Here is a 13,228-nt window from a genome sequence, read left to right on the forward strand (position 1 = left end):
GAGATGTGTGTAATCAACTTTCTTCTTTCCTGTTCCTAATTTCAGTTTTAAAGTTTCAAACCTAAGTTCTAAGACACTGCTGTCGAGTTCAAGAACCTGGTTCTTCAACTCAACATTTTTACTGTCACTCTCATTAGACCTAGATTCTAGATTTTTGCACTTGGCTTTTAAGATCACACACTCCCTAGACAGCTGTTTCTTTTCATTGTTAATTATCTCAGACTCATCGATGAAGTCTAGCAATAGTTCTGATAACCTTTCTTTAGACAGAAATTTAATCTTGTCTTTGAGATGAATCACATTTATGTCTTATTCATCATCCGATTCTCCGATGGCCATAAGTGCTTGTTCATCTCTAGCTTCATCTTCTGAATCCTCATCTAATTTTCTCCCCAAGAAGCAACCATAGCCTTTGTTGATCCTTTGTTCCTTTTGGGTTGAAATTGTTCCTTCTTCTTGTTCCTTCGTTCAACCCTTTCTTTCTCCATTCAATTTCCCACTAAGGAAGTTCTTGATCATGTGATCAGTCTTGCCACATTTGTAGCAACCCTCATTGGTCTGTTTCTCAGGAGCTCTTGGTTTGTTGAAGGTTGTACCTCTTGAAGAACCCTTTCCTCTCATTAGGTACCTTTTGAAATCCTTTGTGATAATGGCCATTTCATCATCCTCCAGATCTGCACCTTCAGCTATTCTGAGAGTCAGACTCCTTTCCTTCTTGGGTGCATCCATTTTCATGGTTTGCCTTCTCAATTCATAGGCAATCAGATTTCCAATCAGTTCATCCAACTTGAGAGTAGAAATGTTCTTTGATTCCTGAATAGCAGTGACTTTGCTTTCCCAAGTTACTGGTAAGACCCTTGTCAAGATTTTCTCAACCATGTCTTCTTCAAGGGTAATTCTCCCAAGAGATTTAAGTTTATTTTTAGTGTTGTGAACCTTGTGTACATCTCCTGGATTGTTTCTCCTTCATTCATAGTGAAATTCTCATATTGAGAATATAGACGTGTTCATCTTGATCTCTTTACTTGAGGAGTTCCTTCATGAGCCACTTGTAAAGTGTCACATATCTCCTTAGCAGTGGTACAACTTTGAATCCTGTTGTACTCGTCTGGACCTAGTCCACACATAAGCCATTTCTTAGCCTTGGCATTTTTTTCCCATTTCTTTAAGCCTTCATTAGTACAGTCAGCTCTTGTCTTTGGCACGCCCACTCCTTCATCATTCTTCTTTGTAGTAGCCAAGAGACCATCAGTGACTATGTCTAAAAGTTCATAGTCTTCTCCTATGATATGATCTCTCATTTTGTTCTTCCACCAAGAATAGTACTGACCATTAAAGAGTGGGGGCCTAACAATAGATTTCCCTTCCCAGTTTTTAGGTGGTGCACTCATCTTGATCTTTTCCTAAGGTGTTAACCTCTTCAAGGATAACCTCTGAGGGTATGAACCCCTGAATATACGTGTAATGTTTTTTGTGTAGAGGTGACGCACATGCTAGGTAATGGGTGTATGTGCATGCGTCAAGTGATTTATGATGTTTTATACTTCAATACCACACAAGAGGGATGGGTGATTTGTGTGGTACCCAATTTTTGCTTAACTGAACTATAGAAGGACCTGGTTCTTCTATGTGTTCCAACTTCTACTGTTTGCGGAATAATAAGTAAAGAAAATAAAGAATACATAGATTTTTACGTGGAAAACACCTGGCTCAAAAGGTGAAAAAACCACGACCTATTACTCGGTAGGATTTTCCAAAACTTCCACTAAAATCACTGATCTAAAAACGGCATTTATAAAAACTCTTTTGTAAACCTAGGATTAACACTAATCCTGTTATGGCACACAGTGTCAACTGTTGCGACAACTTCAAGTTAACTCTAACTTGAAAACTCTAAGTACCTAATACAATTGCTTCTATAAAAGCTGAAAGGTACAATGTAAAATCACCTGCTACAATTTAACTAGAATAAAAGATAGACACTTGGAATTGGTTCTTCTATCTCGTTCAAGCAGCTTCAAGATTCCACACTTGAATCACACATAAATTGCTTGCAAAATCGCCTTGCTCTTTTACTCTCAATTTAAGTTTAACTTCTACTTATGTAAATTACATGTAAAAGAGAGCAACACTGATATTTAATGGGTTAGTAATTAGAGATTTACTGGGATTTAGATACTACTCTTCTATCATAGAAAAGTTCTAGTTGATCTCATACTCTAACACTATCTTCTTCCTAAACTGTGTTCTCTTTATGTAAGGAGTCTTTCTCTCCTTATCAAATATGCAACCTTTTCTATCAGATTAGGAGATATTACTTCTGATAAGTTAGATTCATCTCTTTGACGTGCATCTCACATGTTTGGGTTGATCATGACTGTGCTTCACAAGATGGACCTGGTCCATGTCTGAGTTCTTTTGTCAGTCTTCAAAACTTCACCTGTACTTGGGCCAACAATTTATGATTCAGTTGATTCTGTGTGTAGCTAACGCATCTTGTTTCTATCTATGAAGTTTCTATGCGCTAGAGTAATTGAAATGTGATCCATGTTAGAAACCATGTTTAGGTTATATGCTTATCCTGTTGGGACCTACTGAGGTCATTTCTGGTGTTGAGTTATTTGCTTAAATTGCAATTTCGTACTCAGTCACATTCATCATTTGCATATCATATCTCAGTCTCTGTTATCATTTATTGTTACATCATGTATCATTGTTTGGGCTGATTGGCATGAGATTTATGAGCCCGAAAGACTAGAGAGATTGATGATTTAGCGAGGTCGAGGGCCTAATTGTGAGTGCTATTTATGGGATCGGGCTGCACTTCGCATCTGGCCTTATTAATTCATGATGGGATCGGGCTTCACACTGCAACATTCCATGTTGGCTTATATTAGCGCTTGGGCAGGATCCGCCCCTTCGTAATCTGACATACTAGCAGTGAGCGCATGTACTGAGTGCAAGTGCCGAGTGAGAGTACCGAATGATTGGGAGCTGCTGAGTGATTGGGAGTGTTGAGTGATTGGGAGGTGCTGAGTGATTGAGCATGCTAAGTGAGGTTGAATACTTCGAGAGCATGATCACATGAGTTTATCACTGTGGTGCATTACATTTGACATGCATACTTGGCATGTAGGCATAAAGATGTATTTTCTCATGCAATACGGTATTGTGACATTTATGACTTCTCATATACATTGACATGTAGACATAGAGATGTACTTTCCACATGCTATTTAATAATGAAACATCTTATCTGTTATTGAAAATTTTTGAAAAAAATCACAGTTTTAAGATTTACTCATATTTTGGTGATTTTAGTGAAAGATTTGGGTTTACTATTATACCTAAAATGTATGCCTATTTTCTGTTACTGTGAACAAGCTGAGCATTATATCTTTGAGGTATTGCTTGTACTGCTTTTATCTTTTTATTACGAGTTGTTCTTAGCTATTGGTGTTGGACTCCTACCGTTTTCCAAGCGCGTCACTGCTTTCAACCTAAGGTTAGATTTGTTGCTTATTGAGTACACAGGGTCGGTTGTACTCATACTACACTTCTGCACCTTCTGTGCAGATTTTGGAGCTAATGTTGTTTTGTATGGCGGGAACTGGCATTAAAAATATGCTTGCATTTCAGTTTATAAATGTGTTTCTATACGTTTCGAACAGATTATGTATTTATTTCATACCGGCTTTGTAAACTCTAAGTCTTAGAAGCTCATGATTTGAACTACTAGTCATTGGAGAGTTGTAAAAATTCACTTATTTTATTCTTGACTCTTATCAGTATTATTATATTGTGATTTATTGTTAATTGGCTTACCTAGCAGGTTGGGTTAGGTGCCATCATGACTAGTTGGATTTTGTATCGTGACAAGTTAGTATCAGAGCTCTAGGTTTATAGGTTTGACGAGTCATGGGCAAGTATCTAGTAGAGTCTTGCTGATCGGTATGATGACGTTCATTCCTATCTTCGAGAGGCTACAAGGAATTTAGGATAAACTTCCCATCTTTCTTTCCTTATCATTCGACATTAGTTCAGCTTGAAGCATATCTCTTTAAATTCCTTCTACTCGCTTGTATGCGCATGTGAGCACTCGGTATTAGTTGTACATCGATGGATTGTATATTCCATGAATGAGGTGCGAGATGTGTTTTCTGTGGTGATAGGCCAGTTTGGAGGACTTGATGCCTGGTTAGGACCGCAACTTAGGCTTGGTAATTTCAGTTGTATGAGCATATGATTTGGACTTCTATGTTTAGTGGTGTCCCTATGAGTGGGACAAGTGGCTTGGTGAGTGGTTGGATGGCTATATGATTAGTAGGATGAGACTGCGAGATATGATCAGATGGTTTGAATGTGACTGGAAGACTTTGCTTGAGTTGTGAAAAGGACTATTAGATGCTAGATTTATGTGGATGTGTCATACAGTCTTGAGTTTTGAAGGTTTTTGAGAAATTCTTTCGTGTTATTTCATTTGTGGAATGAAGTAGATTTTCATGTATTGTTGATGAGTTCAGACTCAGGAAGATTAAGTGATTGCATAGTAGTTGTGGCTGTGAAAGGGTATAGAGAGATATCAGTTTGAGGCTAAGCAGGTGGGTTATTATCTGCGGGGTAATCTACAAATGTGTGATCCTTATGATGTTGTGTGGAGGCTTTCTTTTCTACCAGTGGTATAGGTATTGCGATTTGAGTTTGGATTGGTTGAGAAAGTTGACATGACCGTCACGAGTATGAATGTGAGCTTAGTAGATGATTTGAAGTACTATATGATTTGTGTTACATGAGCTTATGAAGGATTTAGTAGAATCTCACTGCGATATTATGGAAGTATTAGAGTATGGGCATTGTGAGTTATCGAGTGTTTTGATCTATGTCTTTGAGCCAAATGGGGGAGTCTACTATCGATTTGATTGCATGGTTACATATTGTATTGGTTTCGGTTTGAGGCATACTTGTGGATCGGTTATGACTTGCAAAGAATGGTTTTGAGGATGACTTAAGAAAGGAAATTTCTAGATGTATGGTGTATTCCACTTTATGGGTATATGGGAATCATGTATTGATTGAGTTGTTATTCGTGAAGGGTGTAGTGCGCATGGAGTAGGAATTTGCTTGGTTGCATTAAGGAGAGGTTACTTCTTTGAGTGTCGCATGCTAATAGAGCATATGTCATTCATCCCGTTTTGGTGGTGCAATTGAGATTTGAGCAAAGTGGATGATTCTCAAGAAGGTTATAATAGATTCAAAATTTATATATGGCAATTGAGAATTTTTTCGGATTCGTATATTGCTAGAATCTGAGTTTTGCATTGGAAGGTGTCGAGACTCGCAGTGTTTCTATATCATTATGGATTTTACATTTCAGTATCAGGAACGTAAAGGAAATAGTTTTAGATTCACATAAAGTCTCTTCAAAGTGGGTGTATCGGTTGTGGTACTTTTGGGGTGCCTAAAAGGGAATATAACGACTTATGGGCCTTAGGGCAGTGTGGTTTTATGCTAGTATCTCTTGTGGTGAGCTTTTGGGTAAGGATCGTGGTGTTTTTGTAAGGAGAAGTGTCAACTCGAGGGTAATTCGAAAGGAGCTAAGAGAAATTTGACAGTTTGGTAGTAGGTTGTATCGACACGATATTGGATATGATCATTTCTTTGGGTACTTATGATGTGGTGTGTCTGTACAAGTGTTTTGTGGAAATACTCTTGGGGTTGGTGACATGCATGGCTTGGTTGAGTTAGAGAGATTCAGTTCTGATGGCTTGGTTATGTGGAAATGGGTTTCGAAGAGTTCTCGATGTTTTCTACCATGGTTTGAGATGGATATTTCCCATCGGCGTGAGGAGCATGTTGCGTATTGAGATTTTCTCCTGGATGGGATCTAATGGAAGGTTTTTGACTGATCGGGTATGTATTCTGCTGGTGACTCAGAGTTGATTATTAGATTCTCATTCTTTCCATATGATGGCATGATAGATCCAGTGCGTTTGGGATTGAGATTTGAACGTGCAAGGTCACTATTCAGTTTTGAAGGGAAGGTCATGAATTCTTAGACAACATGGACGTTTTCCAATGACTAGATGAATGCTAATACAACTTGGTAATGCCTGAGAAGGGTGCGCATTTCAGAAGGGGCACTATGTTTTGACTGTGGATGCTTTATTGGTATTGCAGTACTCGCCTGGTTGATCAACTATTGAAGTTCAGATTTTGTTATATGGCATGGAAGAATTATAGAAGTATTTCTCATGGGAATGATTATATATGAGAAATGTATTATTCATTTGAGTGGTGGACTTGGGATTGCTATGGTGATTTATGTGTTCTATGGATTTAGAGAGTGAGAGTCCTCAGAAGCAGATTGTTTCGGGGTTGAGGACTGTGAAAATGTGGTCAAAGATAGCTAGATGGTAGTCCGTGCTGCAGTTAGGTAATTGTGGACTTTTGGAGGGCCATTTATCCATTTGGGGATGATCGAAGTTGATTTGGGGCCCATTGGTAGGCCCAATGAGGATGTGTATTTTACACCAAGTTGGATTTGTTGAATCATCACCGTTATTGCTGAAAAGGTGTATTATTCAGTTAGAGTTGATCTTGTTCGTGTTCTGATATGTTCTATGTGCTACTCTTCTATGCTACGAAGGGTTGTGACTTGTTGGTTATATGCACACCCGATGTGGTTCTATTTGGGCCTTGTAGCGGAATTCATGCGAAATGGTTATTGGGGTGTTGAATGGTGGATTGCGCCTTGGTTATGGTCTTTTCGGACTATGGTATATTGTGTTATTTGCTTCTCCATGGTTATAGTCAAGCACTTCATGTACTTGATATCAAATTACGTGTGGTTGTTGAATTTGAGCATTATGGCTTAAGGTATTTCATATGGATCGGTGTTCAGATTGGGCCATGAATCACAACAACATTATGTTAGCATATGATCTTTTTGTGCTTATTTTGTGTGTTATGTTTCCCCTTGTGTGGTGGATTGATTGCATCGTGCTTCGTGGTGGTATTTGTTGAGCTGGCGGGATGGTTTCTTCATTTCCATTCTCTTTCCATCATTGGGTATATTTAGTTATCGTTCGTTGATGCGCGGATTGCATAGTATGTGGATTTATGTGACTGGTCAGTCGAGTAGCTTGTACTGGATGAGGTGAGGCTATTGGGCCTAAGTCGAGGGCCTTCGGATTTGATTAAGGTATGTTTTGCAAGAATTGTGTCACTAGTCGACTTAGTTTTGGCTATGGTTCTTATCGGGCAAGAGAGCTCCACGACTTGTTAATCTTATGGGTGGTTATGAGTTTCTGTATGTTTCTTTCATCATTGACAATGTACAAAGGTTCAGAACAAGATTTTAGATGATATGAGTTTATTACCGGTGTCCGATTGGTTGTCAAGCAACTATTGCGGTAGAAAGTTATTGCTATGAGTATTTGAGTTATGTGGTATATCATGTGACTATATATTGAGATATGGTATGGATTAATACATCTTGTTCAGAGTTATACAGTGCATAGATGCAAGAATCAGGTCATATAACGAGTTCCAAATGTTGGGGATTTTGTTTTAAGGTTTATGGACTAAGGTTGAAGTAAGGATCCTCTGTTAGGTGGTATTGTCGAGGTTATATGGATTGGGGTGAAATGGGATCACCCATGGTTATGTGTATGGTGAGGGTATATGGCGATTTGACAGTTTTGGTACGTCTCTTGACACGTTTGAGAACGAACGTATGTTTAAGTGGGGGAGAATGTAATGATCGGACCGATGGTTTTGAGCTTAGGCATTCCATTCAGTGGTTTGAGACTTTGAGTAGCTTCATATTATGAATTATGACTTGTGTGTATGGTTGGTTTCGATTTTCAAGAGGCTCGAGATTGATTTAGAAGAATGATTCTTGTTTTAGAAGCTTTAAGTCGGAAGAGTTGACCTCGTTTTGATATTTGGGTAAACGAACTCGGACAGGTCTTAATTTTTCCAATAAGTTTTTATGATGATTCTAGACATGTTCACAAAGTTTGGTTAAATTCCGACGAGTTTTGGATAAGTTTGGGTTGTATGGTGATTGGTTTCGGTTTCAACATCGATTTGAGCATAAATGTTACCGTATTGGAGCAAACGACCTTTCATTTGTGTTTTGACTAAACCACTATATCCGTATCGTAATTTTGGGACCATAGCAACTCGAATCATCAAGTTTCGACATCGCATGAGGAATTTATGATCATTTTAATAAGAATTGGGTTGACAGATTTTTTTTAGATTAATTACGAAATTGCCACTGAATTCGTATTTAAAAATCTGCACTATTTTCAAATATTGAAACCAATATATCTCCTTCATTATAAAGTCAAATGGAGTGATTCAAAATCCTAACTTGACTGAAATTTTACGAGGAATCCATTAGAGATATCAAAAGCAAGTTTCAGGATCGTTTTGCACAAGAAACGAGGCAAAACAGCTGGGCAGAAGCATATTATATCGAGAGTTTGTTCATTTGGTCATATTTTGAGTTGGGGAGCTCGCATTTGGGCTATTTTGGAAGCGATTTTCACCATATGGATTGGGGTAATTGTTATATACTCAGTTCTGGTTCATTTTTGGCATTTGATTGATGATTTCAAAGTGAAATTTGATGGTTTTTGTCTAATATTTTGTAAAGTGATTTTTTGACTTTTGGACATCGATTCGTAGTCGTATTTGAGTGAAACTAGTATGGTTGGACTCAATTTAATGGGTTATCATATTTTGTAAGTTTTGTCGGATTTCAAGGTGCGGGACCCTGTTTGACTTTTTTGTTGACTTTGGACTTTTGATTAAGAAGTCGACCTTTATCGATTGGGTTTGTTTCCTTTCGCATTATTTGATGTTCTTGAGTTACTTTTGACTAGTTTTGAACCATTCGGAGGTCGGTACGCACGGATGGCATTTTTAGAGTATTGTATGGCTTGCTCGGTGTTGTGATGGCACCTAACATCAACTTGCTAGACAACCCAACATGAGCTACGAAATTAAACAATTAAAATTTAAAAGAAGAATATTAATAACAAACGACTGAAATACTCTAAAATACATATAATAAATCCATAAGTAACCTTGTTTATACTAATCCCAGAAATCTGGAGTCACAAGTACATGAGCATGAATGATACAAATATAGTCTGAAATGATATACAACTGTTCGAATCAAGATAAGCACTAAAACAAGATAAGGAATGTGAATTTAGGGACTACGAACGCAATGCATCTCTATGCGGCGCTAGGATCAATACCGAGATCTACATAAGAAGTGTAATATTGTAGTATGAGTACAACCGATCTCATATACTCTGTAAGTGCCGAGCCTAACCTTGACGAAGTAGTGATGAGGCTATGACAAAACACTCACTACAGACCTATATGAATAATAAGTAGAAGACAACCGAGATATAGAGAAAATGGATAAACTCATATGAACGGATTCAAAGGTCAACTAACAGAGGCCCCCATAATAACATCATCTCATAACCTCGTATCATAGTACAGAAATAGAACACCATTGCTAGAAACAGCTATAATACAATATACCCCCTTGTGCCGCGTAACCCAATCCCAATATAATTTCAATATCTATTGTGGCGTGCAACATGATGTTGATATCCAATTTTGCCCTCATATTTTTTCAAATAATATATATACTCTTAAAATATCATTTTTGCATCATTAATTAATTTACAAGAGCTATACAAGTATTTTCTATAGTTTTCATAATTTTTGGAGCTTTAAATTGATTTCCTTGCTTTTTAATTACTTGATTATTTATTAATTATCCTTTTAAATTATTTTTGGATGATTTAATCATCTAAACTTATTATTTGTATTCACATATAGGTTTCATAGTATTTTTACCTTATTTTATAAAGTTATATTTGTATTTTAAGGCTATTCATATAATTTTGCAATAATAGCCGATGTGCTATACCTAATTACATTTTTTCACATCGTTTGTGCCAAATAGAATTTTTTATATTTCGCAATGTTAAGTTATTATTTTCAATCACTTTATTGCATATGTGATATTTTATTATCAATTAAATAATATTTATAAATAATTTTATTAATAATTTTGTGTATTTAATTTATAGCCCAATTTTGAGTTAATTTCGGACCAAGTCAAGGCCCAAACAGCTGGCCCATCTCCAATAAACACCCCAGCCCAAACTAGAAGCCCTCTAATCCTATAACTCAGTCGGGACCCGTTCTCCTAACCCACCCCGTTTCCCCTTCGATCATGGTCGTTGATCTTAAATGATCAACGACCCATAATAAACCCTTCCGTTCTCCTTATATCCCCATAACCCAAACCCTAACCCTATTTTCAACTACCAACCTCCCTTAAACCACTCAAATCCTCTCCTTTTCTGAGAAACCATAGTAGCAGCCTCCCGATTTCTCTCCAATTCCAACCTAAAAATGGAATCAATCCGTGATTCACTTCCCTATTTTGTGATACTTTGCTATTGTATATATGTCTGAGGTGTTAATTAGTTCTTGTCATATTTTTGGCACGAACTACCTTTCAAGAGCAGGTCTGATTGACTCCGATTTTGTGAAAATCTGGGCGATATTTCGTCCATATACACTCTACAATGGATGATTCATTCATTATCGGTCAAATTTATGGCCGTTGGATCCAACTAGGGTTTGAAATTTCTGTCATCTCTTTTGCCGGCTCTGTTACTGATTACATGTGATCTTTTCCTTCCTTATTTATGTTTATTTGATTATTTTCCATGTTCGTTCATTCTAATCTGTCACTGTATAAACCCATCCCCAATTCCCCTAAAATGGGCCTCAAACTGAAATTAAATATTGTTGCTCTCTTATTCTCTCATTCTATATACTATTCTGAAATTTGAGACCTTGGCCGCTTGAAAGCCAAGGCCACCAAAAATTTGATTGTTGCTCTTTCGTAGTGCGAGCACTGCCCAGGGTTCACTTGAAACCCTTGGGAACTCTGACACACTGAGATTTTGGGGTGTTGCTGTTTGTTTGCTATTAACACTGAAGTATTGCTGAAATCACTCTTCTTATTTACTTGTTCTTATGTAACCGTAATGTATCTATGACTCTTGCAATTTCCTTTTCTTTTTGTTTGTATTCCTATTATGCATATATATGTCTCTAGGAGTTTGTATGAATCAACATGCCATTATATGTTTTTGAAGTTCTTCTTGAGTCTCTATGCCTTCTAGTAGTTCAGCCTGCCTATTTTTATTCTGCCTTCTTAGGCTTGCCTGTTAATGCCTATGCTCGAATGCTTGTTACTGTTGTTTATTCTAAGTTTGGTTTCTTGCCTTGTTCTATAACTAACGCATGCCCAAAATGTATTCTAACTCCTGTTGAATCATTCATGTATCACTTAATGATTTTCCAAAAAAGTTAATTCTTTATCATGTTATTTGCTAAATATGATTTCCCCCTACTTAATGTGTGCTCCTTTATCCGACGATTGATACTCAACATGTTAAGTATCATGTTCAACTAAGTGATATGCTTATAGTTGTTGTAAACTATACCAACTAGCTTGTTGTTATCCTATTTGTGACCACATTCTCCTTAGGCTCTCGCGTTAAAAAACCTTCATGTGAAAACTGCCATCCACTTGTTCCTATCTATGACTTTGCTAGATCGTCATGGTAATTGTCTGAAGTCCTTTAGGCTAATTCTGGAGTATGCTTTGCTTTGAAACTCTATCTGATGTAGTTTGCTAGCTTATGATTTAAATGCTGTAATTGGGAACTTGTTTTTTTTTACCATATGAGCCTGTAAGGGATTTTGTGTAGCCTTATTTATGTGTCTTTTTCTGGAAATCCCTGCTCTCTCTGTTAGCTTAGTATTAAGAGATGAAACTCCTAAGTCTTAAAGTTCGTTAGGCTGGCCTAGTACCAATATAGTCACTTCTATTGTTATGGCTATTTAGTATTCCATGGTTAAGGTTTAGGCCTAGTTGTTGGGCCAGTTTGGTATTCAAAATTGAAGCGCATTAATAGCCACCTAGAGTATGGGCCGGTTCATCACCTAAGTTTCCAGGCTCAGTCGAAGACCAGAATTAGCATGGTGTATTCTGTATTTGCTGTATTTGGGCCTATAGATGCCCTATTAAGACTGTAACTGTTTTATTATCCTATTTTGGCTTGTAATAATCTATAATTGTCACGTCCCAAACTTGGGGAGGCGTGGCTAGCAACCAGTGCCATACTGGCCCGAGTGAACCACTCTATAACTCTTTTTTTTTGTAACTATCACGGGCCAACATGGCCACATCTTGTAATGTACAACTATAAGTGGGTAAATACTGTATTAGCAAACCATTGTACTTAAAACATGAATACATATGGGCCATCAAATTCTCCAAGATACGGTAAAAATGAAACTCTATTTACAAAGCCTCTGAGATTATTCAACATCAAATGGGACAGGGACCCTGCCTAACAATAAGTCTGTAGAAAAACTCTGACATGATGACTTATAGACTCGACTGCACTCTGAATGAAGTGGAGTCTTACTGATCCTTCGCTGAATGCTGACCTCATCTACTATGAGGGCTCATCAAACTGATTACCTATACTGGCAAGCATAATTGCAGCGTCTAAATAAAAAAGACGCCAGTACGGATAATGTACCAATTATACAAGGCAAAACTGAAACATAATAATAAGTCAATGTTAATGAAACAGATATAAGAATCACCTGAACCTCTGAAGTGCTACCGTATATGCATACTTATTATATATATATAATACTTCTCTTTGAGTCTATTATCCATATCTTATGATACATGACTGCCCAACTGATAAGTGGTAACTACCCGACCAGCCGTAGCAAGGTAGTAAATGCATGACTGCATGACCGGCCATAATTCGGTGATAAATGTGTAACTGCCCAACCGGCCGTAGCTCGGTGGTAAATGCATGACTGCCAATCGATGTTAAATAATGATACATAACTGCCCAACCTGTGGTAACTGCCCGACCGGCCGAGGTGCGGTAGTAAATGCATGACTGCCCGACCGGCCGTAGCTCGTTGGTAAATGAAGATACATGTCTGCCCAACCAACTGTAGCACGGTGGTAAATGAATATGCATGACTGCCCAACCGGCCGTAGCACGGTGGTAAGTGCATGAAGATGCATGTAACACTATATTATAAACATTAACATCTTTATCAAATACCTCAATAGGGA

The 13,228-nt window shown here is 37.6% G+C and overlaps 1 protein-coding gene across 1 annotated transcript; it reads right to left on the reverse strand.

The window, feature by feature from the left end:
* Positions 1 to 1,007: 1,007 nt before the first annotated feature.
* LOC138889782 (uncharacterized) lies at positions 1,008 to 1,391 on the reverse strand. Its single transcript, XM_070173118.1, has one exon. It carries the CDS (start codon positions 1,389 to 1,391, stop codon positions 1,008 to 1,010), a length of 384 nt encoding a protein of 127 aa, XP_070029219.1.
* Between the last annotated feature and the right edge of the window lie 11,837 nt (positions 1,392 to 13,228).

Source organism: Nicotiana sylvestris, chromosome 4 (genome assembly GCF_000393655.2).
Source record: "Nicotiana sylvestris chromosome 4, ASM39365v2, whole genome shotgun sequence".
NCBI lineage: Eukaryota > Viridiplantae > Streptophyta > Magnoliopsida > Solanales > Solanaceae > Nicotiana > Nicotiana sylvestris.

Bases quoted from the DNA above. Each gene is read 5' to 3' on its own strand.
- LOC138889782 (XM_070173118.1), bottom strand. From the start codon at position 1,391: ATGAGTGCACCACCTAAAAACTGGGAAGGGAAATCTATTGTTAGGCCC.